Here is a 26,359-nt window from a genome sequence, read left to right as displayed (position 1 = left end):
GGCCTTCCCAGTACCGGCATGGCCTCCCCAGTACCGGCATTGCCTCCCCCAGTACCGGCATCTCTTCCCACAGCGCTGGTACTGCTGCCCGGTAACCAGCATCCCTTCAGCATGGCCTCCCCCGGTACCGGTATCACCTCCCCGGCACCGGCATCACCTCCCCCGGTACCGGCATCCCTTCAGCATGGCCTCCCCGGTGCCGGCATCACCTCGCCGGTACCAGTATCACCTCCCCTGGTACCAGTATCACCTCCCCGGTGCCAGTATCACCTCCCCCGGTACCGGCACGGCTCCCAGCACCATTCCTCTCCCTGGCACCGGCACCGGCATCAGCGTTGCTTCCCCCTGGTCCCGGGCCCCCCCCCGCGGGTACCGGAGGATGCTCGGGGCTGGCGGGGGGGGAGGGGCGGCGGGGGGAACGGGCTGCTCTGATGCTGCCCGGTCCCGGGCCAGTCCCGGTTCATTCCCGGTGCTGCCTGGTGCCTGCCCCGGGGCCTCCCGGTCCCAGTGCCTCCCGGGGCCGTTCCCGGGGCCGGGGCCGTTCCCGGTCCCTCCCGGTGCCGGTGCCATTCCGGAGGCCGTTCCCGTTCCAGATCCCTCCCGTTCCCGATCCATCCCCGTGCCGGTCCCGTTCCCGTTCCCGCTCCGTTCCCGTACCTGCCCGGCTCCCGGTCCCGCCCCCCCTCCCCCCCCCGGTGCCCTGCGGCCGGGGCGCGGCGGGGACCGGCCCCGGGACCGGCCCCGGGGCCCCCAGAGCGGCCGGTGGCAGCGGCGGCGCCGGCGGAAACGCGCCGGGAGCGGCGCCCCCATCCCCCCATCCCCCCCTGCCACGCGGGTCCCCCGGTGTCCCCGGCCCCTCCGGTGTCCCCCGGTGCTGTCGTGTCCCCCCGAACCGCCCCCCGCCCCCAAGTCCCCCCGGTGTCACCATGTATCCCAGCCAGCTCCCGGTGTCCCCGTGTCCCTGTGCCACCGGGTCCCCATGTCCCGGTGTCCCTGTGTCCCACCATGTCCCTGTGTCACCATGTCCCCGTGCCACCATGGCCCTGTGCCACCACGGCCCCATGTCTCTGTGTCCCCAGGGCGCCCTGTTCCACCATGACCCCCTGTCCCCATGTCCCTGTGTCCCCAGGGTGCCATGTCCCCCCATGTCCCTCTGTTCCCATGTCCCTGTGCCACCATGGCGCCATGTCCCTGTGTCCCCAGCGGTGCCATGTGCCTCCACATCTCTCTGTCCCCGTGTCCCACCATGTCCCTAAGGCACCATGTCCCACCATGTCCCTCTGTCCCCATGTCCCTCTGTCCCTAAGGCACCGTGTCCCCCCATGTCCCCGTGTCCCCATGTCCCTGTGTCCCGCTATGTCCCTCTGTCCCCAAGGCACCGTGACCCACCACATCCCTGTGTCACCATGTCCCTGCGCCACCATGCCCGTGTCCCCCCATGTCCCTGTGTCCCACCATGTCCCTGTGTCCCCCCATGTCTCTCTGTCCCTAAGGCACTGCGTCCCCCCATGTCCCTGTGCCACCATGTCCCTGCGCCACCATGCCCGTGTCCCCATGTCCCTGTGTCCCACCATGTCCCTCTGTCCCCAAGGCACCGTGACCCACCACATCCCTGTGCCACCATGTCCCTGCGCCACCATGCCCCTGAGTCCCCATGCCCCTGTACTCCCAATGTGCCATGTCCCCTCGTGTCCCTCTGTCCCCCCTCCCCCGTCCCCACGGCCCTGCGTCCCCACGGCCCTGTCCCCACGGCCCCCGCCCGCCTGTGGGCCCCTGCCCACCCCTCCCCGTCCGCACAAGCCGCACAGACCCTGCCTGACACCCCCCCCCCTCCCCCCTCCCAGTCCCGGGGCGTCGAGTGGGGGGGCCCCGCCCTCACCTCCCCTTTTCGGCGTGCGTGTCTCTTTAAAACCGCCGCCATCTTTACGCCGGGCGAGGCGGCCGCTGCGCCGCGCCTCCTGCGGGCAGCGCGCATGCGCGGGGCGGGGCCTGGGCGCAACCGGAAATACGCTCCGGCGGCGCGCCCGGAAGTGCGAACGCCGCGGGCGGAAGTAGGCGGGGCGGGTGCTGGAGGGTTCCAGAAGCGGCCGGAGGCGGCGGGGCCGGGGGGCGGCCGCGCCATGGTGGATTACAGCGTGTGGGACCACATCGAGGTCTCGGACGATGAAGACGAAACTCACCCCAACATCGACACGGCCAGTCTCTTCCGATGGCGGCACCAGGTGCGGCCCGGCCGGCCCGCGGCCTCCCCTCCCCCCCCCTCCCCCCGCCCCGGCGCCCCCCCCCCCCGGCCCGTTCCCGTGGGGAGCGGCCCCGAGGCTGCCGGAGGGACAGGGGGTTCTTGTTGTCATGGCAGCCGCGTGGGGAGGGGGGGCCTGTGCCGCTGTTTGTGTGGTAGCCTGCTCCAAGGGTTCCCGTGGGGAAAGGGATCCCCGTTTCCGGCTCTGGGATCCCCCCAAAGGGAGGGGGCTCCCCTGCTCCCATGCCCACCGGCTCAGGGACTCCCCCATTCCCATGGTGACCGGCTCCAAGACGCCCCCCCCCCCCCGTGGCGAGGGGGCTCCCCCATTCCTATGCTAGCAGGCCCCAGGTCCCCCCAGTGGAAGGGGGCTCCCCCATTCCCGTGTCCACCGGCTCGGGGACTCCCCCATTCCCATGGTGACCGGTTCCAAGACCCCCCCGTGGCGAGGGGGCTCCCCCATTCCCATGCTAGCAGGCCCCAGGACCTCCCAGTGGAAGGGGGGTCCCCTTTTCCCATGCCCAGCGGCTCGGGGTCTCCCCCATTCCCATGGTGACCGGCTCCAAGACGCCCCCCCCCCCGTGGCGAGGGGGCTCCCCCATTCCTATGCTAGCAGGCCCCAGGTCCCCCCAGTGGAAGGGGGCTCCCCCATTCCCGTGTCCACCGGCTCGGGGTCTCCCCCATTCCCATGGTGACCGGTTCCAAGACCCCCCCGTGGCGAGGGGGCTCCCCCATTCCCATGCTAGCAGGCCCCAGGTCCCCCCAGTGGAAGGGGGCTCCCCCATTCCCGTGTCCACCGGCTCGGGGACTCCCCCATTCCCATGATGACCGGCTCCAAGACCCCCCCCGTGGGAGGGGGCTCCCACATTACCATGCTAGCAGGCCCCAGGACCTCCCAGTGGAAGGGGGGTCCCCTTTTCCCATGCCCACCGGCTCGGGGTCTCCCCCATTCCCATGGTGACCGGCTCCAAGACCCCCCCCCCCGTGCGGAGGGGGCTCCCCCATTCCCATGCTAGCAGGCCCCAGGACCCCTCAATAGGAGGGGGCTCCCCCATTCCCGTGTCCACCGGCTCGGGGTCTCCCCCATTCCAATGGTGACCGGCTCTAAGACCCCCCCCGTGGGGAGGGGGCTCCCCCACTCCTATGCCAACAGGCCCCAGGACTCCCTCCCATGGGGAGGGGGCAGCCCCTTTCCCATGGGGACTAACTCCAGGACCCCCCCCATGGTGAGGGGGCTCCCCCATTCCTATGCCCACCGGCTCTGGGACCCCCTCCAGTGGGGAGGGAGCTCCCCCGTTCCCATTCTGACCATCTCCAGGGCCCCCATGGTGGGGGCTCCCCCACCCCTATAGCAACCAGTGGCCTGTGACACCCCGTTTCCCTTGGGCCCCCCTGTTTCCATAGCAGCCACAGATGCTGGGGGGCTGCAGCAGCACCCCCACCCCCAAACCCTCCACGCTAAACCCCCAGCACCCGGGTGGGTGACACCCCCAGGGGCTGCAAAGCTCTGCTGCCCGCCCCCCCCAGCCTTGCACAGGGGGTTGCTGGGACGGGGGAGGGGTAAACTGGGGGGGCTCTATGGGAGCTGGAGCCCTCCAAGGCCTCAGCGAGGTGGAAGCTGCCGCATTCTGGAGCTGCTCCCTCCCCATCCCGACAAAATACCCTGGAGCTGCGCGGAGGCACTTGGAAGTTTTATGGTTTTTTTCCTTGAAACCAGATGGTTTTGGGGGTGTTGGTCTCCCTTCACAGCAGCTCCTTGTGCTTCACCCCATTCTGCAGGGATAACGGCTCCGGGAGAGCGCGTGGGGCTTCCCGGAGCGCAGCTAACGAGGCCGGGAAGGGCCGTGGGAGAGAGCGTTAACGATGCCCTTCCAACATCTCTCCCGATGTGGTTTCCATCCTGTCGCCTTCAGGCTCGAGTGGAGCGGATGGAGCAATTCCAGAAGGAAAAAGAAGAGCTGGATAAAGGCTGTCGGGAATGTAAAAGGAAACTCGCAGAGTGCCAGAAAAAAATGAAGGAGTTGGAGGTGGCGGATCCGGAAAGCGGGAAGGGAGAGCTGGAAAAACTCCAGGCCGAAGCTCAACAGCTGAAAAACGAAGAGAAAAGCTGGGAAAACAAATTGGAGGAGCTGAAAAAGAAGGAGAAGAACATGCCCTGGAATGTGGACACCCTCAGCAAGGACGGCTTCAGCAAGGTGGGTTTGGGGGCCCCCTCCCCCGTGTCTGTGCCCCCCCCACCGCCCCAAAATCGCTGGGCTGGCACCTCATATCTTTCCGCTTCCCAGAGCGTCTTCAACGTCAAACCGGAGGAGAAGGAGGAGACGGAGGAGCAGAAGGAGAAGAAACACAAAACTTTTGTGGAGAGATACGAGAAGCAGATCAAACATTTCGGTGAGTGCTGGGTGGGGGTTGGGAACCCCTTTCTGGGGGGGGTCCTGCTGGGAACAGTTCCCCCCCGCCCCCTGCCCCCCCCCCCCCCCCCCCGCCCCCCCCCCCCGAGCCGAGCAGCCAGGAAATCGCTGCTTCCAGTTGACGATTTGACATATTTTTCCCAAAAGATTTTTTCCCCTGCTCGCCCAGCCGAGGCGAAGCTTCGTGGGCCGCTAATTTGAGGGGGGGAAGTTAATTGAACCTGGGGATGAGTCACCACCCCCTCCCCCCCGCCCCCTCCCCTCTTTTTTTTTTTTTTTTTTTTTTTTTTACTGACGAGGTTTAGAGGCTGTTCTTTTTTTAACGAGCGGAATAAACCTGCCTCTAATTGGGGCTGCCCTGCTTTGAAGGGATGCTGCGGCGCTGGGACGACAGCCAGAAATATCTCTCCGATAACCCTCACCTCGTTTGCGAGGAGACGGCTAATTACTTAGTCATCTGGTGCATCGATCTGGAGGTGGAAGAGGTGAGAAAAACGGGATGAAATCCAGCCCTTCCCCCAGCTTCGTGCCGGGATTGCCTTGTCCTCGCCTCACTGGCCTTTCTGCCGCGGGTGGATTTCATTTTCCTGCTGGAAATGATGGCATTGGGGGGACTGTAGGATAATTTTGGTTGGAAAAGAGCTTTGAGGTCATTGATCCGGCGCTGATGTCACACTGTGACCCCCAGTGCCGTGTCAACGTGTATTTTAAATCCCCTCCGGGCTGGTGCCGCCGCCGCCCCCCCCCCCCCTGCCCCGGGCAGCCCGTTCCGTGCTGGAAAACTCTCCAAGCGGAGGAATTTCCCCCAAAATCCAACCTAAACCCCAACCCCCACTGTGCTGCAGCCCTCCTCGGGTGCAGGGAGCTCCCCACTCCCCGCTTTTTATCCAGGTGGGATCCCCTCCTTGCAGTGGAGAGGTTCAGCCCCCGGATTGTCTCTAGCAGCGCTGGCTCTCTGCCGTGCTGTGGACCCGGTGCTGGATGGGATCAGGGAATAATTTGGATTAAAAAGATCTTTTAGGATCAAATCTAACCGCAACTGGGGGTCTGGGGAGGGTCTCGCCTCCCTCATTCCCAAACTTGCAGCATTACAGGAGAGTTTGATGCCCCAAATTTGGGATCTGTGTTGAATCTCATCCCATCCCTCCTGATCCCTCCGCTCCGTAGGGATCCACTCCACTCCCCGCACCCTCTTCCCCCGCCGCAAAGGGGGCTGGGGCTGAGCACCGTGACGTGGGGAGGGGGGGGGGCAGAGGGAATTTATGGGGTCCTCACCCCTTTTTTGTGTGTTTTCCCCCCCCAGAAACACGCCCTGATGGAGCAGGTGGCCCACCAGACCATCGTCATGCAGTTCATCCTGGAGCTGGCCAAGAGCCTGAAGGTGGATCCCAGGGCTTGTTTCAGGCAGTTTTTCACCAAAATTAAGGTAAACCCACCGCTGGACCCCCCACCCCCCTCGGGGTGGCGATTTTCTGGCACCATGGGGGCTTTGGGGGGTGGGAAGGTGGATCCCAGGGCCCATTTCAGTCAATTTTCCACCAAAATTAAGGTAAAAGCACCGCTGGACCCCCCCCACCCCCCTTGAGGGCAGTAATTTTATGGCACTGTGGGGTCTTGGGGGGTTAGGAAGGTGGATCCCAGGGCTTATTTCGGGTAATTTTTGACCAAAATTAAGGTAGAAACACTGCTGGACCCCCCCACCCCCCCTCAGGGTGGTGATTTTCCCACAGTTTGGGGGGCTGCGGGGTGGGAAGGTGGATCCCAGGGCTCGTTTCAGGCGATTTTTCCACCAAAATCAAGGTAAAAACGCTGCCAGACCCCCCCAACCTCCCCTCACAGTGGCGATTTTCCCGTACTTTGGGGGGTGGGGGGGTGGGCAGGTAGATCCCAGGACTTGTTTCAGGCAAGTTTTGACAAAATTAAGGTAAAACCACAAATGGATCCCCCCCACCCCGCCTCAGGGTGGTGATTTTCCGGTGCCATGGTGTCTTAAATGGGGGGGGGGTGTCTTGAGAAGGTGGATCCCAGGGCTTGTTTTAGGCAATTTTCCACCAAAATTAAGGTAAACCCACCGCTGGACGCCCCCCACCCCCCTGGGGGCAGAGATTTTCCAGCCCCCCGGTGCCTCGGTGTGGGAGTGGGACCCCGGGGTGCCTTCGGGGTGGGATGTGGGGGGTGGGCAGACCCTCACCCCCCCCCTCCCTCGCTGCAGACGGCGGATCAGCAGTACATGGAGGGCTTCAACGATGAGCTGGAGGCTTTCAAGGAGCGGGTGAGGGGCCGGGCCAGGGTCCGCATCGAGAAGGCGATGAAGGAGTACGAGGAAGAGGAGCGGCAGAAGCGCTTGGGCCCCGGCGGGCTCGACCCCGTCGAGGTCTACGAGTCCCTCCCCCCCGTGAGTAAACCCCCCCTTGTGCTTTATATTTTAATTTTTTTAGGGGTTGGGGGGGGACGTAAGCAAAATCTTGGTGTGGTTTAACGTTTGGGGGTGCCTGCTGCTTCCCCCCCCTCCTCATTTTCTTCGGCCTCGCAGGAACTGCAGAAATGTTTTGATGTCAAAGACGTCCAGATGTTGCAAGACACTATCAGTAAAATGGATCCCACTGTGAGTATTTGCACCCCGGGGGGCGCGGAGGGGCTGGGGGGGGACTCCCCAGCCTGGCAGGGTGGGGGGGAAACACTAAACCCCCCCGTTTTGACCCTTTCCCCACCTTCCTCTTCCTCCCAGGAGGCCAAATACCACATGCAGCGCTGCATCGACTCGGGGCTCTGGGTCCCCAACGCCAAAGCGGGGGAGGGGGCTGAGAAAGGCGGCGGCGAAGCCCTTTACGAGGAAATTAAGAAGGAAAACGGCGACGAGGAGAAGGGAAATCCGTGAGCTGGGGGTGGGGGTGGGGCGGGGGGGTGTCAGCGGAAATAGGGCACAAAGCGTGAAACTATGGCGTAAAGCAGAAAAAAAACGTGTAAAGCATAAAATTAAGGTGTAAAGCGTAAAAAAAAAAAAAGTGAGGCGTGAAATGAAGGTGTAAAGTGTAAAATTAAGGTGAAAAGAGTTAAGAAAAAATGTAAAGCATAAAAAAAATGGGGTGCAAAGGGGTCGCCTTCCCCCCGCCCTCCCCCTCCCTCCCCTGTAGAGGCTTTACATGCTGTAGAGACTTTTGCTGAACCCCTGAGAGCTGCTTGCACCCCTCCCGCACACCCAGGAGGGCCGAGGGGGGGGGGGGCTGTAGGGTGGGAGTGGGGGGGTTGGGGGTGGGGGGAGGGGTGCGTCGGCAGGGGCACGTGCTGGGCTATTGTGGTGAATAAAGAGATGGAAGAAGCTGAGTGTGGAGTGGGGGACAATTTGGGGTGGGGGAGGGGGGCGGTGATAACCAGCAGCCCTTGGGGGGGGGGGGGTGAGCCCCCCCCACCACCACCACCTGCCTCTTGGGGGGTTGGAGAGTTCAGCCCCCCCCCCCCCCCCTCCCCCCAGCCCTGGAGGATTTGGGGTGGGTCCCCCCTTGGCTGGGGCCAGGTTTGCCCCTGGTTGGGATCCAGCTGTGCCCCCTCCAGCTGTGCCCCTTGTTTTGATCCAGCTGTGCTTTGGGTCTGGATCCAGCTGTGCCCTGCCCCCCTGTTTGGATCCAGTTGTGCCTGGATCCAGCTGTGCCCTGCCCCCCCCCCAGTTTTGATCCAGTTGTACCCAGATTCAGCTGTGCCCCAGCCCCCCCAGTTTTGATCCAGTTGTGCCCAGGTCCAGCTGTGCCACAAACCCCTCCAGTTTGGGTCCAGCTGTGCCCCACCCCCCTCCAGTTTGGGTCCAGCTGTGCCCCACCCCCCTCCAGTTTGGGTCCAGCTGTGCCCAGATCCAGCTGTGCCACATCCCCCAGTTCTGGTCCAGCTGTGCCCAGATCCAGCTGTGCCACACCCCCCAGTTCGGGTCCAGCTGTGCCCAGATCCAGCTGTGCCACACCCCCCAGTTCGGGTCCAGCTGTGCCCCCTCCAGCCCGCCCCGGACTCTAGCGGCTGCCCCGCCTCTCAGCCAATCACTGCCGCCGGCGGCTCCCCCGGGGGCGGGGCCAAGCGCAGCGTTCCGCCTATGGGACGCAGGCGTGTGGGCGTGGCCGCGTGGCGGCGGCCGGCCAATGGCAGCGCGCGTCTCTCGGGGCCAATGGGAGGCGGCGGCTCTGCGGGGCGGAGGGAGCCGGAGCGGCGGCTGGGCCGGCGGGGAGGGGGGCCCGGTACGAGCCGGGGGGGCGGGGCGGGGTGGGGGGGTGGGGTGGGGGGCGTCGGGGCAGCGGCTGGGGGCTCGAGGGGGCGGGGAGGGGGCTTGGGGGGCGGGGGGCTTGGGGAGGGGCCGGGCCTGTGGGGCGGGGGGGCGGCCGGGCCTAGGGGTGCCGGGGGGACCTGGCGTGGGGGCCCGGGTGTGTGGGGCTGGGGGGCCCTGGCGTGGGGGGTCGGGAGATGTGGGGCTGGGGGGTCCTGGGGTGGGGGTCCACGTCCGGGTATGTGTGTTGGGGGGTCCTGGGATGGGGGTCAGGCTATGTGGAGTTGGTGGGGCCTGGGGTGGGGGTCCACGTCCGGGTGTGGGGCTGGGGGATCCTGGGGTGGGGGTCCGGGTGTGGGGCTGGGGGTGTGTATCAGGCTTTGTGGAGCTGGGAGACCCCTGGGTTGGGGGTCCGGGTATGTGGGGCTGGGGGGGGGGGGGGGGGGGCGTGGTGTCAGGCTTTGTGGAGCTGGGGGGGCCTGGGGTAGGGGGGGTCAGGCTGGGAGCCCCCTGGGTTGGGGGGCTGGGTGTGTGGGGCTGGGGGCCCTGGGTTGGGGGTCACCGCCGTTTCCCCCCTCTCCAGGTGCTGACACCCCCCTGCCGCGCCGCCGCCGGAGACCACCACCACGTTATGCTTCATCTGCCGCCGAGGTGCGTAGCGCCAGCCTTGGGCGCCCAGTTACCCAACTGGGATGGACTGGTGACAGGGCTCTCCGCACTTTCCTAACACACACACCCCCCAGCCCCCCCAAACCCCCCCCCCCCGCAGCCCCCCCGGGCCAGGCTGGGGGTGGGGGAGGGGCACGAGTTCAGCAAAAGTCTCTACAGTGTGTAAAGCTGGGGGGGGGCAGGGAGGGGGAGGGAGACCCCTTTGCACCCCATTTTATTACACTTTATGTTAATTTTTAAACGTTTTTTGCCTTAATTTTGCACTTTACCTCTTCATTTCATGCCTTACACCTGATTTTTTTATGCTTTACGTTTTAATTTTACGCTTTACCCCTTAATTTCACGCCTCACACCTTGTTTTTTTATGCTTTATGTCTTAATTTTACATTTTACCCCTTAATTTCACGCCTTACACCATATGTTTTTAACGCTTTTCACCTTAATTTTACACTTTAGATCTTCATTTCATGCCTTACATCTTTTTTTGTTTTTTTCCTTAATTTTACACTTTACCCATTCATTTTATGCCTTACACCTTATTTCTTTATGCTTTTTGCCTTAAATTTAACTTTACACCTTAATTTCACGCCTTACACCTTATTTTTTTATGCTTTACGTCTTAATTTTACACTTTACCCCTTAATTTCACGCCTCACACCTTATTTTTTTTATGCTTTTTGCCTTAATTTTACATTTTACACCTTAATTTCACACCTTACACCTTATGTTTTTAACACTTTTCGCCTTAATTTTACACTTTAGACCTTCATTTCATGCCTTACACCTGATTTTTTTTACACTTTTTGCCTTAATTTTACACTTTACCCTTTCATTTTATGCCTCACGCCTTATGTTTTTATGCTTTTTGCCTTAATTTTACACTTTACACTTCAATTTCACACCTTATACCTTATGTTTTTAACGCTTTTCACCTTAATTTTATACTTTAGACCTTCATTTCACGCCTTACACCTGATTTTTTTTTTTTTTTACGCTTGACGCCTGAAAATTGAATTTCTTTCTCCGCTGCTGGATTTTGGCGATTTCTTTATTTTTATTTCCCCACTGCTGGATCTTGGTGATTTATTTTTTTATTATTTTTTTTTGCCCCAGCGGGGGCGTTTCCGGCGGCCGTCGCCATGTCCCTGTGCCAGTGCGCGGTGAAGCACAGCGAGTCGGACGCCGAAAGCTGCTGCTTCTCGGCCAGCGGCACCGGCGTGAAGGTTTGTCTCCACTGGTCCGGCGAGGAGCAGCGGGAGCGTTACCGGATTTACACCCAGGCCACGCTGAGCGCCGAAGAGATCTGCATCGACCTTGCCCACCGCCTCGGTGAGCTCCGGCGAGCTCCGGCTCCCCTCAACCGCGGCACCCGGTGCTGTGAAATTGCCGCTTGACCAATTTTGGGGAGAATGAAGCTGGGTTGGGGGATAAATCCCCGCTCGGGGGGTTGGGTTCAAGCAGCAGCTCCCCAGGAACTGGCCGGTAGCGGATCCATCTGGCGGAATCTGGGGATCCCTGCTCGCTCCGGCGGTGGATCTCCCCGCGGCTCAACCCAGCGGGTCTCCGATTTATCGGAGCGTGATGAGTCGAAGCGTAATTATTTCCCCCCTGACTCATGAGCATCCCCGGTTAACGAGTGCTCTGCCTCCCCTTGCTGCGGATTTCTCCCGTGCCGGCTGCCTGCTCCGAGCCCGTTTCGCAGCCGAATTAACCGCGCTTAACGCCTTTTTTTTAACCATTCCAAGAAATTTTTAGCTCCCACCTAAGATTTCCCCGGCACATCACTCCCGATTCCCATTTCCCACGGGGTTTCTTGGCTTCCCGGCCCCTTGCTGTGGTTTATCTGGCTCTGCCCAGTGGTTTATTTGGGATAAAACCATCGCCAGCTGCCCTGGCTCGCCCCGAGCGTGCCGGGAAGACGGAATTTTTCAGGATTTTCCTCCCCCAACATTTCCAAGGAGGACGTGTGTGTCCCTGGGGTTGGAGGGCTTTGTGCAATGGAGCGATGGGGAAAACTGGGGTGAAAAAAGGCAGGTTTGGGGATGTTTTTTTGCTGGTTTTGGGGAATTTTTGCGGGCTTAGCAGTCTGACCGGGGCGGTGTTTTCCTCGCAGGCATCACGCCGCTGTGCTACAGCCTCTTCGCCCTCTACGACCCCCAGAGCCGGGTCTGGCTCCCACCCAACCACCTCTTCCAAATTGGCAAAGACACCAACCTCAACCTGCTCTTCCGCATGAGGTGAGGCCCCTTCCCACCGCCCCATCCTGCTTTTTTTACGGATCCGAGCCCTGCAGAGCCGGGATGTGCCAGCCTTGCCGAGGGCTGCACTGGAAATCCCACCGCTGGCTTTCCTGCCCCTGGAAAACACTTTTTTTTTTTTTTTTTTCCTCCCCCCCTGCTTTTTTTTTTTTTTTTTTTTCCCCCCTGCTTTCCTGGAAAACGCTGGCGGAGGTCGGCATGCGGAGCTGGGGGCGCTCAGGGATGCTGGAAGTCGGAGTGGGAAGGATTAAATGAGGAAGAGGACGCGGGTGGAGACCCCTGCCTGTCCGTCGGCGCGGAAAAATTCATTTCCCTCTTCCCGATCCTCCCCTGCTTGTTGCCCTGGTGGATCCAGCCCATGCTCACCCTTCTCCGCTCCATCCCGATATATCCCGGGATATCGTCCCCTCCGGAGCATTTTTTCCTCGGAGCAAGCGCAGGGCTGCGGCGTGGCCGGTGTTTTCCAGGCATCTTTGCCTGATCCTCACATTCCCTGGGGATGACGGGGACGCTGATCGCAAAAACCACCGGCCGTTTGATGAGGGCAGCTTTTTCCGGCTGCTGGTGGTGTTTCATTATTTTTTTTTTTTACTTTTTTACTTTTTTAAAATTTTTTAGTAATTTTTTTCGTGGTGTCCAAGTCATAGCAAAGATAAAAACGAGGGAAAAAGGGAAAATCCAGCCTGGGAATTCGTTCCCTTGGGTTATACGACTTATAATACCTTTTTCCCGGGAAACCAGCTTTGCTAAAACTGCCTTTGCAGGTGGAGCTGGGTCGCAGCCGGAGTTAATTAGGGTGCTTTTAATGAAGCTGTGCTGCTGGGGGTGAATTCTACGTAACTGGTTGTAAAACGTAGTGGGAAAAGCGGGAGATTTTAGTGGTGGGATGAGGTGGTGCCTGTTGGCGCCGTACGCTCAGGTTGTGGGTTTTGAGGATGCGGCTAATTCTCCTGGGGGGGTTCCAGAAGTTTGGCCGTTCAAAAATTAATTAAACGAACCCCAATTCCCCCCGATCTGAGCCCAGAACTGGGGGGGGTGGGGGATGGGGGTGGGACGGATCTCAGCTCTCAGGCTGCTGCTCTTTTGCTGGGGGTTCTTGAGATGGCTGGTGACAAAATTTCTGGAAAACCTCTCGGAGCAGGGATGGGGCGGGAGCGGGTTTATGGTGGAAACGAGCCTGGAGCAGCTCCGGGGCAGCCGCTGGACCCGGGTTTGGCTGCGGATACAAACCCTGGCGCATCCTTTTTGGCTACGAGAGGATGCAGGGACGGAGCCCATCCCTTCCAGCACCCTGGGCGAGCATCACTCTCTTGCTCCTGCTCCTCCTCCTCCTCCTCCCCCCGCTCCAGGTACTACTTTCGGAATTGGCACGGGATGAACGAGAAGGAGCCGGCGGTTTATCGCAACGTGCCTCGGCAGAGCGACTCCCCGGAGGAGAAGCTGCAAGGAGGAGCCTTGCTGGATAGATCCTCCTTCGAGTATCTCTTTGAGCAGGTAACCAAACGGGCTGAGTGGGAATTGTGGAAATATGGGGGATTTTTTTTGTGATCCAGCCAGCTTCGCTTCAAGCCCGGTGGTCGGGATCTGGTGGGGATCCGCCGGGGCTTTCTTTAGAGGATGAACACAGCTGGAGTTTTGTTCTTGGAAAGGTGTTTTCCTGCTCAAATCCTCCCTGGGAGGCCGGGAGCTGTGCTGAGGGGGGTCCCATTGCACCAGCGAAATAAAAAAAGCCGAGAAAAAGCGCTTGGAAGTCAGTGCAGGGTTGGGGGTTGGGTTGGTTTTTCCCCCCCCCCCTTTTATTTAACATTCTAGGTTTTTTAATAGGCAAAATTCGACTTCATCAACGACGTCGCCTCTTTGAAAGATCTCCAGAGCGAACAGGAGATCCAGAGGTTCAAAAACGAGAGCTTGGGCATGGCCGTGCTTCACCTCTCGCACATCGCCCTCAAAAAAGGCATCTCCCTCGAGGAAGTGGCCAGGAAATACAGGTGACCGTTCCGCTCTGCTGCTGCCTGGAAGGGTTTTTTTGGGGGGTTTCTCCCCCTTTTTCCTCTCCGTCCTCCTCGCCGGGAGCGAATCCGGTGATGGAGAGACGGATCGTGGCACCTCCAGGATCACGCTGACGGTTTGCTCCTTCCCTTCCGCAGCTTCAAGGATTGCATCCCACGTTCCTTCTACCGCCAGATCCAGCAGAACAACTACCTGACCAAATTCCGCATGAAAAACGTCTTCAAAAAGTTCGTCCAGCGTTTCCAGCGGCACACGGTCAGCGCCGGCAAGCTGACAGCGCAGGACATCATGTACAAATACCTGGCCACCTTGGAGCACCTGGCGCCGCGCTTCGGCAGCGAGCTCTTCCCCGTGTTTTCCTTGGAAACCTCCTCCGAGGGGGAGAAGGGGCAGCTCCGCGTCAATGGGGAACACGCGACGCTCCCCAAGGAGCCACCCGTCACCCACCAAGTCCTCGTCACCGGCACGGGTGGGATCCAGTGGCGGCCGGTGCCCGTAGAGGTGGGGGGGTGCTCCCGCTCCCGCCGTTCCCAGTCCAAATCCCATTCCCAATCCAAATCCCAGCCAACAGCAGTTAGCTTTTGGTCCTGGGCTTTTCCTCAGGCTCTCTGGGCACTCCAGGTTCCATGAGCCATTCCCAGTCCAAATCCCATTCCCAGTCCAAATCCCGTTCCCAATCCAAATCCCGTTCCCAGTCCAGATCCCATCCCACAGTGGCTCCTTCTCCTTAGATTTTGCTCCTGGGCTTTTCCTCCGGACACTCCAGGTTTGAGGAGCCGTTCCCGTTCCCAATCCTGTTCCCGGTCCAAATCCCGTTCCCAGTCCAGTTCCCATCCCGCAGCAGCTCCTTTTCCTTAGATTTTCCTCCTGGGCTTTTCGTCAGGCTCTCTGGGCACTCCAGGTTCCATGAACTGTTCCCAGTCCAAATCCTATTCCCAGTCCAAATCCCATTCCCAATCTAAATTCCGTTCCCAGTCCAAATCCCATCCCACAGTGGCTCTTTCTCCTTAGATTTTCCTCCTGGGCTTTTCCTCTGGGCACTTTAGGTTCCATGAGCTGTTCCCAATCCCAATCCTGTTCCCAGTCCAAATTCCATTCCCAATCCAAATCCCTTTCCCAATTCAAATCCTGTTCCCAATCCAAATTCCATTCTTGGTCCAATTTCTGTTCCCGGTCCAAATTCTGTTCCCAATCCAAATTCCATTCCCGGTCCAAATTACGTTCCCAGTCCAAATCCCATTCCCAGTCCAAATCCCATCCCGCAGTGGCTCCTTTTCCTTAGATTTTCCTCCTGGGCTTTTCATCAGGCTCTCTGGGCACTCCAGGTTTCATGAACTGTTCCCAGTCCAAATCCCATTTCCGATCCGAATCCCGTTTCGATCCAAATCCCATTCCTGATCTGAATCCTGTTTCGATCCATATCCCGTTCCCGATCTGAATCCCATCCCACAGCAGTTAGCTTTTCCTCCTGGGCTTTTCCTCTGGGTGCTGCAGGTTCCTTTCCAGCTTATCCCAGTTTGGCCGGTAGCCGCCGCAGCCCAGTGGCACCGTTTCCCAGTAGGAAAGGCTGAACTGATCCCTCGGTCGCTCCCCCCCAGACCACGGAGATCGTTTCCCAGCGCGGCTATTTTGGGAGAAAGAGCAGGAACAAGGAGCCGGAGCCCACGGGATCCATCCAGGCGGCAGAGCGGGGCGAGCCCAAGTGGATCCGATTCTGCGATTTCCGGGAGATCACGCACATCGTCATCAAGGACTGCAGGGTCGGGATCCACCGGCAGGACAACGAGTGCCTGGTGAGCGCACCCGCGTCCCGACGTGCCCTTTGGAGACCTTTGGGAAGGAAAAGGATCTTTTTGGGGGGAAAAGCCGGTGCCGGGAAGAAGAAGGATCTTTTTTGGGGGGAAGAGCCGGCATCAGGAAGAAGAAGGATCTTTTTTTTGGGGAAGACCTGGCACTGGGAAGAGGAAGGATCTTTTTTTTTGGGAAGAGCCAGTGCCAGGAAGATGAAGGATCCTTTTTGGGGGAAAAGCCGGTGCTGGGAAGAAGGATCTTTTTTTTTGGGAAAAGCTGGTGCTGGGAAGAAGGATCTTTTTTTTTGGGAAAAGCCGGTGCTGGGAAGAAGGATCTTTTTTTGGGGGGAAAAGCTGGCGCTGGGAAGAAGGATCTTTTTTTGGGGGAAAAGCTGGTGCTGGGAAGAAGATGGATCTTTTTTTGGGGGGAAAAGCTGGTGCTGGGAAGAAGGATCTTTTTTAGGGGGAAGAGCCAGTGCCAGGAAGAAGAAGGATCTTTTTTTGGGGAAAAGCCGGCACCAGGAAGAAGAAGGATCTTTTTTGGGGGAAAAGCCGGCACCGGGAAGAATAAGGATCTTTTTTTTTGGGAAAAGCCGGCACCGGGAAGAAGAAGGATCTTTTTTTTTGGGAAAAGCCGGCACCGGGAAGAAGAAGGATCTTTTTTTTGGGGAAAAGCCAGCACCAGGAAGAAGAAGGATCTTTTTTTTTGGGGAAAAGCCGGCACCGGGAAGAAGAAGGATCTATTTTTGGGGGAAGAGCCGGCACTGGGAATAAGGATCTTTTTTCTGGGGAAAAGGTGGCACTGGGAAGAAGGATCTTTTTTGGGGGGAAAAGCCGGCGCTGGGAAGAGGCAGGATATTTTTTTGGGGGTTTAATCCTGCTGAGGAAGAGTTTAGTCTCTCGGCGGGTGGGTGAGGGCTGCGGGGGGGGTTGGAGCTGCCGGGTTGTGACGCTGGTTCCTGTCTCTCGTCCCAGGAGGTGGCTCTCCCGGCCCCGGCGAGCGCGCTCTCCTTGGGCGCGCTGGTGGACGGTTATTTCCGCCTGACGGCCGATTCCAGCCATTACCTGTGTCACCAGGTGGCTCCGCCGCGGCTGGTGATGAGCATCCTCAACGGCATCCACGGCCCCATGCAGTGAGTGGCCTCTTCCCGACGGATGGCGCGGCGGGATGCGTCCCGGCGCCGATCCGAAGCTTTTCCTTCTCTTCCCAGGGAAGAGTTTGTTTTTGCCAAGCTCCGGCGGGAAGAGGAGGAGGAAGGGCTTTACGTCATCCGCTGGAGCGTCCTTGACTTCAACAGGATGATTCTCTCCGTGGTCAAAAGGAGCCAGACACAGGTCAGATCCCATTCCCAGCGCAGAATTCCCGGGAATGGCGAGCTGTGGGAAGTGCTGGTCTTGTTGGGAACGAGCTGGGCTGCGGCCGGTCGGAGCTGCGATGCTTTTCCCGACGCTGATCGTTGGTTTTTTGGTTTTTTTTTTTTTTTTCCCCGTAGACTCCTGGAGCGCAGGGAGCTCTCAAGTACCGGCAGTTCCGGATCCAAAAAAAAGGAAATTCTTTTGTGCTGGAAGGGTGGGACCGGGAATTTTCCACTTTGCAGGAGCTCTTGGATGTGCTCAAGGGCTGCACGCTCAAATCCGGCGAGGAAAGCTTCACGGTGAAGCGCTGCTGCCCACCCAAACCAGGAGGTAGAGGATGGATCGTCTTCCCTCCCCCAGGCGGGAGCGGTGAGGGATCCAGTGGATTCCAGGGCTTTAGCATCGCGCTCTTCCCTGCCCTTGCAGAGATCTCGGACCTGCTGATCACGCGGAAGGTGAAGGATAACACCAAGCAGATCCTCAACCTGACCCAGCTCAGCTTCCACCAGATCCGCAAGAACGAGATCACCCAGGTTGTGCGCTCCGGATTCCCGGGATGGGAGCTGTGGGATGGGAGCTGCTGGTTTTCCGGCTGGGAGCCGTGGGTTTTCCGACTGGGAGCTGCAGGTTTCCCAGCAAGAAGCTGCCGGTTTCCCGGCTGGGAGCTATGGATTTTCTGGCTGGAAGCTGTGGGTTTTCTGGCAGGGAGCCTTGGGTTTTCCGGCTGGAAGCTGTGGGTTTTCCGGCTGGGAGCCACCGGTTTCCTGGCAGTGAGCGGCAGGTTTTCTGACTGGGAGCCGCAGGTTTCCTGGTGGGGAGGCATGGGTTTCCCAGCAGGGAGCCACGGGTTTCCCAGCTGGGAGGCATGGATTTTCCAGTTGGGAGGCATGGATTTTCCGGCTGAGAACTGTGGGTTTCCTGGCTGGAAGGTCTGGGTTTTCCGACTGGGAACTGCAGGTTTCCCAGCTGGGAGCCATGGATTTTCTGGCTGGGAGCCATGGATTTTCCAGCAGGGAGCTGTGGATTTTCCGGCTGGGAACCGCATATTTTCCAGCTGGGAGCCGTGGATTTTCCGGCAGGGAGCCCTGGGTTTCCCGGCAAGGAGCCGCAGGTTTCCCGGTGGGGAGGCATGGATTTCCCAGCATGGAGCCTTGGATTTTCCGGCTGGGAAGCCATGGATTTTCCGGCTGGAAGCCATGGATTTTCCTGGCAAGGAGCCATGGATTTTCCGGCTGGAAGCCATGGATTTTCCGGCTGGGAAGCCATGGATTTTCCGGCTGGAAGCCATGGATTTTCCGGCTGGAAGCCATGGATTTTCCAGCTGGGAAGCCATGGATTTTCCGGCTGGAAGCCATGGATTTTCCAGCTGGGAGCCATGGATTTTCCGGCTGAGAACCATGGCTTTTCCCGGCAAGGAACCGTGGATTTCCTGACTGGGAGCCCTGGATTTTCTGGCTGGGAACTGTACATTTCCCAGCACGGAGCCATGGGTTTCCCAGCTGGGAGCTGTGGATTTTCCGGCTGGGAACCACGGGTTTCCCAGCAGGAAACCGCGGCAGATCCCCCAGATCCCCCCGATCCCCTTCCCCACCCCCTGCGCCTGTGGGGGGGCTGCGGGTGGGAGCCCGGCGGGCGCGTTTCCCTTGGCCTTTGTGTCCCTTTCCGGGGAGGGGGCGACGGAGCCGCGCGGAGGCAGCAGGTCGGAGACCGGGAATGTCGGCGGGCGCGTCCTGGGCGCTGAGCTCCCCGCTGAGCCTTGTCCCTCTCTCCCACCCCCCGCAGCGCGCCCACCTGGGGCAGGGCACCCGCACCAACATCTACGACGGGGTCCTGAGCGTCTGCGGCGCCGGCGACGACGAAGCCGAATATTTTTCCACCGAACAGAACAACAACAGCCGGGAGATGCACGTGGTCCTCAAAGTCCTGGATCCCAGCCACAGGGACATCGCCCTGGTGAGCCCCCTCCGGAGCAGGATTTGAGGGGGGAGGGGGCGGCGATTGGCAGAGCGCTGCGAGAGCGTCGTCGTCGTGACAAGGCTCTGTCGTGACAGCCCCTCTGGTCGCCCCGCAGGCGTTTTTCGAGACGGCCAGCCTGATGAGCCAGGTGTCGCACGTCCACTTGGCGTTCGTGCACGGCGTCTGCGTGCGGGGCTCCGAGAGTAAGCGTGGGGCGTGCGCCCCTGCCCTGCCTTCCCCTTCCCCCTTCCCCCTTCCCCTTCCCCCGTCCTCCCCCCCGTGTCCCCCCGTCCCCCCGCCCAGGCAAGGCCCCGCTCTCCCGCAGACATCATGGTGGAGGAGTTCGTGGAACACGGGCCGCTGGACGTGCTGCTGCGGAAGGAGAAGGGCCGCGTCGCGGTCGGCTGGAAAATCACCGTGGCCAAGCAGCTGGCCAGTGCCCTGAGCTACCTGGTAATGGGGCTGGCAGCCACTGGTTTTCCGACTGGGGGCCAGCTGGGAGCTCTGGTTTCCCAGCTGGGAGCCACGGGTTTCCCAGCTGGGAGCTCTGGGTTTTCTGACTGGGAGATGCCGGTTTCCCGATTGGGAGCCACTAGTTTCCCAGCTGGGAGCCACAGGTTTCCCAGCTGGGAGCCACGGGTTTCCCAGCTGGGAGCTCTGGGTTTTCTGACTGGGAGCCACGGGTTTCCCAGCTGGGAGCCGCCGGTTTCCCAGCTGGGAGCCACCGGTTTCCCAGCTGGGAGCCGCCGGTTTCCCAGCTGGGAGCTCTGGGTTTTCTGACTGGGAGATGCCGGTTTCCCGATTGGGAGCCACTAGTTTCCCAGCTGGGAGCCACGGGTTTCCCAGCTGGGAGCTCTGGGATTTCTGACTGGGAGATGCCAGTTTCCCAGCTGGGAGCCACTGGTTTCCCAGCTGGGAGCTCTGGGTTTTCTGACTGGGAGATGCCGGTTTCCCGATTGGGAGCCACTAGTTTCCCAGCTGGGAGCCACTAGTTTCCCAGCTGGGAGCCACTAGTTTCCCAGCTGGGAGCTCTGGGTTTTCTGACTGGGAGATGCTGGTTTCCCGATTGGGAGCCACGGGTTTCCCAGCTGGGAGCTCTGGGTTTCCCAGCTGGGAGATGCCGGTTTCCCAGCTGGGAGATGCCAGTTTCCCAACTTGGAGCTCTGGGTTTTCTGACTGGGAGATGCCGGTTTCCTGATTGGGAGCCATGGGTTTCCCAGCTGGGAGCCACGGGTTTTCCAGCTGGGAGCTCTGGGTTTTCTGACTGGGAGATGCCGGTTTCCCAATTGGGAGCCACCAGTTTCCCAGCTGGGAGCCGCCAGTTTTCCTGAGCTCCACGTGCCGGATCTCGCCTTTGTGGCTTCATTTTGGGGTTGCGCCGGTTGGGAAGAGCCAAAGATGAGGATGTTCCTTCCCCGCTCGCCCGGCTTTGGGCCAGCAGCTTGGCAAAGCTGGCTAGCTGCTTGTCAGGACCCCCCCCAAGCCCCCTCCTCACTCCCTTTTTCCTGGAAGCGAGCGGCTGGGGCGGGGGGGGGGGGGGGGGCGCGGGTGGGCTGCACGTGCCGGCTCTGGCTTTTGGCTAGCAGCTTGGCAAAGCTGGCTAGCTGTTTGCAAGGCCACTCGCCCCCACGCTGGCTAATCCTTTTCCTTGGATTCCCTCTATCCCGAGGGTTTCATTTTCTGCAGAGGGATAACGAGGCAGGGAGACGACGTGGGTAATTAAAGCCGTAAATTTATTTTATTTTATTTTTTTTCATTTCCCGGGCACTCGGCTTGGCTTCGTTCCGAGAGCATCCCTGGGTCTTTCTCCCCAAATTTTGTATCTTTTGGTTTTTCCCAGGAGGATAAAAACCTGGTGCACGGCAACGTGTGCGCCAAAAACATCCTGCTGGCCAGGAAGGGGCTGGAAGACGGATCCGCGCCTTTTGTGAAGCTCAGCGATCCCGGCGTCAGCTTCACCGTGCTCTCCCGAGAAGGTATTGCCTCATCCCGGGCTGAAAATCTGGGGTTTTGGGTTTTTTTCCCTCCCCCGCCTCCTGCAGCCCCGCTAATGAATAGGGTGGGTTGTGCCTGGGCTGTTCCAGCCCCATCTGGGAATTTCCAACCTTTATTTTTGGGATGGTTGGGATTTTGAAGGCAACGCTGCCTAAATTCTCCACCGGCGCCGCCTAAATTCTCCACCGGCGCCGCGTAAATTCACTGATGCCGCATAAATTCTCCACCGGCGCCGCGTAAATTCTCCACCGGCGCCGCGTAAATTCACTGATGCTGTGTAAAGTCTCCACCAGTGGCACATAAGTTCTCCACTAATGCTGCGTAAATTCTCCACCGGCGCCGTGTAAATTCACTGATGCCGCGTAAAGTCTCCACCAGTGGCACATAAGTTCTCCACCGGCGCCGCGTAAATTCTCCACCGGCGCCGTGTAAATTCACTGATGCCGCGTAAAGTCTCCACCAGTGGCACATAAGTTCTCCACTGATGCCGCGTAAATTCTCCACCGGCACCGCGTAAATTCACTGATGCCGCGTAAAGTCTCCGCCAGTGGCACATAAGTTCTCCACTGATGCCGCGTAAATTCTCCACCGGCACCGCGTAAATTCACTGATGCCGCGTAAAGTCTCCGCCAGTGGCACATAAGTTCTCCACCGACACTGCATAAATTCTCTGGCGCGGCATAAAGTCTCCACCAGTGGCTTGTACATTCTCCGATGGCGCCGCGTAAAGTCTCCACCGGCGCCGCCTAAAGTCTCCACCAGCGCCGCGGAGAGTCTCCACCAGTGGCACATAAGTTCTCCACCGACGCTGCGTAAATTCTCCACTGGTGCTGCGTAAATTCTCTGGTGCGGCGTAAAGTCTCCACCGGTGGCTTGTACATTCTCTGATGGCGCCTCCTAAATTCTCCACCAGCGCCGCCTAAATTCTCCACCGGCGCCGCGTAAAGTCTCCACCAATGCTGTGTAAAGTCTCCACTGATGCCGCGTAAATTCTCCACCGGCGCCGCGTAAAGTCTCCACTGATGCCGCGTAAATTCTCCACCGGCACCGCGTAAATTCACTGATGCCGCATAAAGTCTCCACCGGCGCCGCATAAATTCACTGGCGCCGCGTAAAGTCTCCACCAGTGGCACATAAGTTCTCCACCGACACTGCGTAAATTCTCCACTGGTGCTGCGTAAATTCTCTGGCGTGGCGTAAAGTCTCCACCGGTGGCTTGTACATTCTCTGATGGCGCCGCGTAAAGTCTCCACCGGCGCCTCGTAAATTCTCCACCGGTGCCGCGTAAATTCTCCACCAATGCCGTGTAAATTCTCCACTGGTTGGGTTTGGCTGGCGGGGATGCTCCGAGCCTGGCTGGGATCAACAGGGAGCTTTTCCCGGCTGTACCCTCAGCATCCCCCCGCTTTGGTTCCCCCAGAGCGCGTGGAGCGGATCCCTTGGATCGCTCCGGAATGTGTCCGCGAAGTGGGAAACCTCAGCCCGGCGGCCGACAAGTGGAGCTTCGGCACCACGCTGCTGGAAATCTGCTTCGACGCCGACGTCCCGCTGAAGGAGCGCGCGCCCTCGGAGGTGCCTGGGATCCTCCTCCTCGCCCTCCAGCCCCGCACATCCCGGGATCCCGGAGGGATCCGGCCCCGCGTGACTGGGTTTCCTTCCTCGTAGAAGGAGCGTTTCTACGAGAAGAGGCATCGCCTGCCCGAGCCCTCGTGCAAGGAGCTGGCCCGGCTGATCCGCCAGTGCCTGAGCTACAGCCCCGGGGAGCGGCCGTCCTTCCGCACCGTCCTGCGGGACCTCACCCAGCTCCAGCCCCACAGTCAGCACGGGGGGGGGCGGGGGGCTGGGGGGGGCTGGGGCAGGGGGGACCCCGCTGTTCCTCCCTGGCTCTGCACCGGCTGCCGGCTCCCGGGTTGGGGGGGGGGGGGGAAGGGAAGGGAAAGGGAAAAAAAAAAGGCAGAAAGGGAGGATAGGGGGGAAAAAAGGCAAAAAGCGAAAAGGGAAGGGGGGGGGAGGGGGTGTTGGGGGGGCGGGGGGGGAAAGGGAAAAAAAAAGGCAGAAAGGGAGGATAGGGGGAAAAAGAGGCAAAAAGGGAAAAGGAAAGGGGGGCAAGGGCAAAAGGGGGGGGAGGGGGGGTGTTGGGGGGGGAGGGAAGGGCAAGGGAAGAAAAAAAAGGCAGAAAGGGAGGATAGGGGGAAAAAAAGGCAAAAAGGGAAAAGGAAAGGGGGGCAAGGGCAAAAGGGGGGGAAAAGGACAGGGAAAATGGGGAAAAGGGAAGGAAAAGGACAGGGAAAATGGGGAAAAGGGAAGGAAAAGGACAGGGAAAATGGGGAAAAGGGAAGGAAAAGGACAGGGAAAATGGGGAAAAGGGAAGGAAACAGGGAAAATGGGGAAAAGGGAAGGAAAAGGACAGGGAAAATGGGGAAAAGGGAAAAGAGCAGGGAAAAGGCAAAAAAGGGGAAAAGGGGAAAAAAAGGCAGAAAAGGGAAAAAAGTGGGGAAAGGGGGAAAAGGCAAAAAAAGAGAGAAGAGGGGAAAAAACAGGGAAAAGAGTAAAAGAAAGGGCAAAAAAACGCCAAAAAATGAGGGGGGAAAGTAAAAAAGGGAAAAGGGGGGAAAAAAGGCAAAGAAGGGGAAAAGGCAGGGAAAAGGTAAAGAAGGGAAGAGAAGAGGCGTTCCTGGGGATGCCGGGGTTGGGAGAGAAAAAGCATCTCGTGCAAAAGCATCTCGACCCCCTCCCTTTCCAGACCTCGTAGACATCACCTCGGTGAATCCCGACTTCCCGGTGTCGGATCCCACCGTCTTTCAGAAGCGGTACCTGAAAAAAATCCGGGAGCTGGGGGAGGTAAGCGGCATCTCGAGATCCTACCCGGAAATTTCCTGCTGCTCCCGGAGGGTTTTCCTGCTCCAAACTGGCTGTGCCGGGGGGGAGGGGGATTGAAACGCCGCTTCATCGCGGCGCTGGGGGATGTTTTCCAACCTCACATTTCCAAACCTCATTTCCCAACGGAGCGGATATAAATTCCCAGGGGATCGGTGATGGACAACGAGGAAGTTTCATCCCATCGGGAGGACATTTCCTCGCAGCCGGTTATCACGGTGCCTTGTGTCACCGCCTGGTCCAGACGCTTCCGTTGCCTTTTTCCGGATTGATTTCTAATGAATCCACATTTGGACGAGGCTTAAAAATCTTTGATTTTTTTTTTTTTTTTTTAAATCTTTTCACCGAGGATTTCCCCAGGGTCTAAAAAACCGTCAGCATCTTTCCACCGAGGATTTCCCCAGCGCTTTATTGACTTCCCAGAAGCGTTTCCTATGGGCTAGGAAAACTTTTTCCTGGCTGGATCGGGAATTCTGTCCCTCTTTCCTCCCAGGGTCACTTCGGGAAGGTGAGCCTGTATTGCTACGACCCCACCAACGATGGGACGGGGGAGATGGTGGCCGTGAAATCCCTCAAATCCGGCTGCAGCCAGCAGCTGCTCGCCAGCTGGAAGAGGGAGATCGAGATCCTCAAGACCCTTTACCACGAAAACATCGTCAAGTACAAGGGGTGCTGCAGCGAGCAGGGTAAGGGGGACGGGGGGGACACAGAGGGGGTCCCCCCCCTTTGGGTTTTGCCCCTCGGCGTTGAACAGACCCCAAGCTTGCGGCATCCGACACCGGTGCTGCCATAAAAACCAGATTCCCCACGGGTTTTTTTTCCACGGTTGGGAGCAGGGAGGGGATCTCCTCGGTGGGGTTAGGGGGGGGGGTCTCTGGGTTGGGCCCCCTCCTCCTCACGCTGCCTTCATCCTCCCCCTCCCCCTCCTCCTCCTCCAGGAGAGAAGGTGGTGCAGCTGATCATGGAGTACGTGCCGCTGGGCAGCCTGCGGGATTACCTGCCCAAGCATCACGTCAGCCTGGCACACATCCTGCTCTTCGCCCAGCAGATCTGCGAGGTACGGCCTGACCCGCCCAGCTGCTCCTGGGGGCTCCTCCGTGCCCCCCAGCGTGGCTCTGTGTCCCCCCAATGGCTCTGTGCCCCCCCCAATGGCTCTGTGCCCCCCACAATGGCTCTGTGCCCCCCCCCAATGGCTCTGAGCCCCTTGTTTCCCTTCCCCAGGGCATAGTTTGTGTGTGCTCCAGGCTCTGAGCCCCCCACAATAGCTCTGACCCCCCCAAAATTGGCTCTGTGTGCCCCCCCAATGGCTCTGACCCCCCGACAATGGCTCTGACCCCCCCCAAAATTGGCTCTGAGCCCCTTGTTTCTCTTCCCCAGGGCGTGGTTTGTGTGCGCTCCAGGCTCTGAGCCCCCCCAGGATGGCTTTGAGCCCCCCACAATGGCTCTGACCCCCCCTGACAATGCCTCTGACCCCCCCAAATTGGCTCTGTGCCCCCCACAATGGCTCTGACTCCCCCTGACAATGGCTCTGAGCCCCCCCCAAATTGGCTCTGTGCCCCCCACAATGGCTCTGACCCCCCCCCAAATTGGCTCTGAGCCCCTTGTTTCTCTTCCCCAGGGCATGGTTTGTGTGCGCTCCAGGCTCTGACCCCCCCTGACAATGGCTTTGACCCCCCCAAATTGGCTCTGTGCCCCCCACAATAGCTCTGTGCCCCCCCCCAAATTGGCTCTGAGCCCCTTGTTTCCCTTCCCCAGGGCATGGTTTATGTGCGCTCCAGGCTCTGAGCCCCCTCAGAATGGCTTTGAGCCCCCCTCAATGGCTCTGACCCCCCCCAAATTGGCTCTGAGTCCCCCCAATGGCTCTGACCCCCCCTGACAATGGCTCTGTGCCCCTTACAATGGCTCTGAGACCCCCCCCAAATTGGCTCTGTGCCCCCCACAATGGCTCTGACCCCCCCCAACAATGGCTCTGAGCCCCCCCAACAATGGCTCTGAGCCCCTTGTTTCCCTTCCCCAGGGCATGGTTTGTGTGCGCTCCAGGCTCTGAGCCCCCTGACAATGGCTCTGACCCCCCCTGACAATGGCTTTGACCCCCCCCAAATTGGCTCTGTGCCCCCCCCCAATGGCTCTGACCCCCCCGACAATGGCTTTGACCCCTCCAGCAATGGCTCTGTGCCCCCCCACAATGGCTCTGACCCCCCCAAAATTGGCTCTGAGCCCCTTGTTTCCCTTCCCCAGGGCACGGTTTGTGTGCGCTCCAGGCTCTGACCCCCCAAATTGTCTCTGCCCCCCCCCCTTCACCCCCCCCCCCCTCCCCCCCCCAGGGCATGGCCTACCTGCACTCCCTGCACTACATCCACCGGGACCTCGCCGCCCGCAACGTGCTGCTGGAGAACGAGAACGTGGTGAAAATCGGCGATTTCGGCTTAGCCAAAGCCATCCCCGAGGGCCACGAGTATTACCGCGTCTGCGAGGACGGCGACAGCCCCGTCTTTTGGTGAGCACAGCACCCACCCCCTGCACCCCACGGCGGGAGCAACCTTGGGGGGGGG

At 59.8% G+C, this 26,359-nt stretch overlaps 2 protein-coding genes across 2 annotated transcripts; both read left to right on the top strand.

The window, feature by feature from the left end:
* The first annotated feature begins 2,046 nt into the window (after positions 1-2,046).
* Positions 2,047-7,744, top strand: CDC37 (cell division cycle 37, HSP90 cochaperone). The gene is made up of 8 exons (XM_040581050.1): positions 2,047-2,222; positions 4,153-4,434; positions 4,525-4,630; positions 5,020-5,135; positions 5,954-6,076; positions 6,863-7,045; positions 7,184-7,255; positions 7,379-7,744. The coding sequence occupies exons 1-8, from the start codon at positions 2,121-2,123 to the stop codon at positions 7,526-7,528; spliced, it is 1,134 nt and encodes a 377-aa protein (XP_040436984.1). The 5' UTR covers positions 2,047-2,120; the 3' UTR covers positions 7,529-7,744.
* Positions 7,745-8,811: 1,067 nt separating this feature from the next.
* On the top strand, positions 8,812-26,312 carry TYK2 (tyrosine kinase 2). Its single transcript, XM_040581049.1, has 22 exons — positions 8,812-8,870; positions 9,480-9,547; positions 10,679-10,894; positions 11,679-11,802; positions 13,173-13,317; positions 13,648-13,811; positions 13,971-14,334; positions 15,432-15,626; positions 16,599-16,756; positions 16,835-16,958; positions 17,117-17,309; positions 17,406-17,512; positions 18,762-18,932; positions 19,051-19,138; positions 19,261-19,388; positions 20,776-20,911; positions 22,351-22,502; positions 22,596-22,746; positions 23,674-23,771; positions 24,301-24,493; positions 24,746-24,864; positions 26,132-26,312. Exons 3-22 carry the CDS (start codon positions 10,705-10,707, stop codon positions 26,306-26,308), a joined length of 3,177 nt encoding a protein of 1,058 aa, XP_040436983.1. The 5' UTR covers positions 8,812-8,870; positions 9,480-9,547; positions 10,679-10,704; the 3' UTR covers positions 26,309-26,312.
* The last annotated feature ends 47 nt before the right edge of the window (positions 26,313-26,359 follow it).

The sequence above is a fragment of the Falco naumanni genome, assembly GCF_017639655.2.
Source record: "Falco naumanni isolate bFalNau1 chromosome 13 unlocalized genomic scaffold, bFalNau1.pat SUPER_13_unloc_3, whole genome shotgun sequence".
In the NCBI taxonomy this organism is placed as follows: domain Eukaryota; kingdom Metazoa; phylum Chordata; class Aves; order Falconiformes; family Falconidae; genus Falco; species Falco naumanni.
The sequence above is the reverse complement of the archived record's forward strand: the minus strand, read 5'-3'. Positions and strand labels throughout refer to the sequence as shown.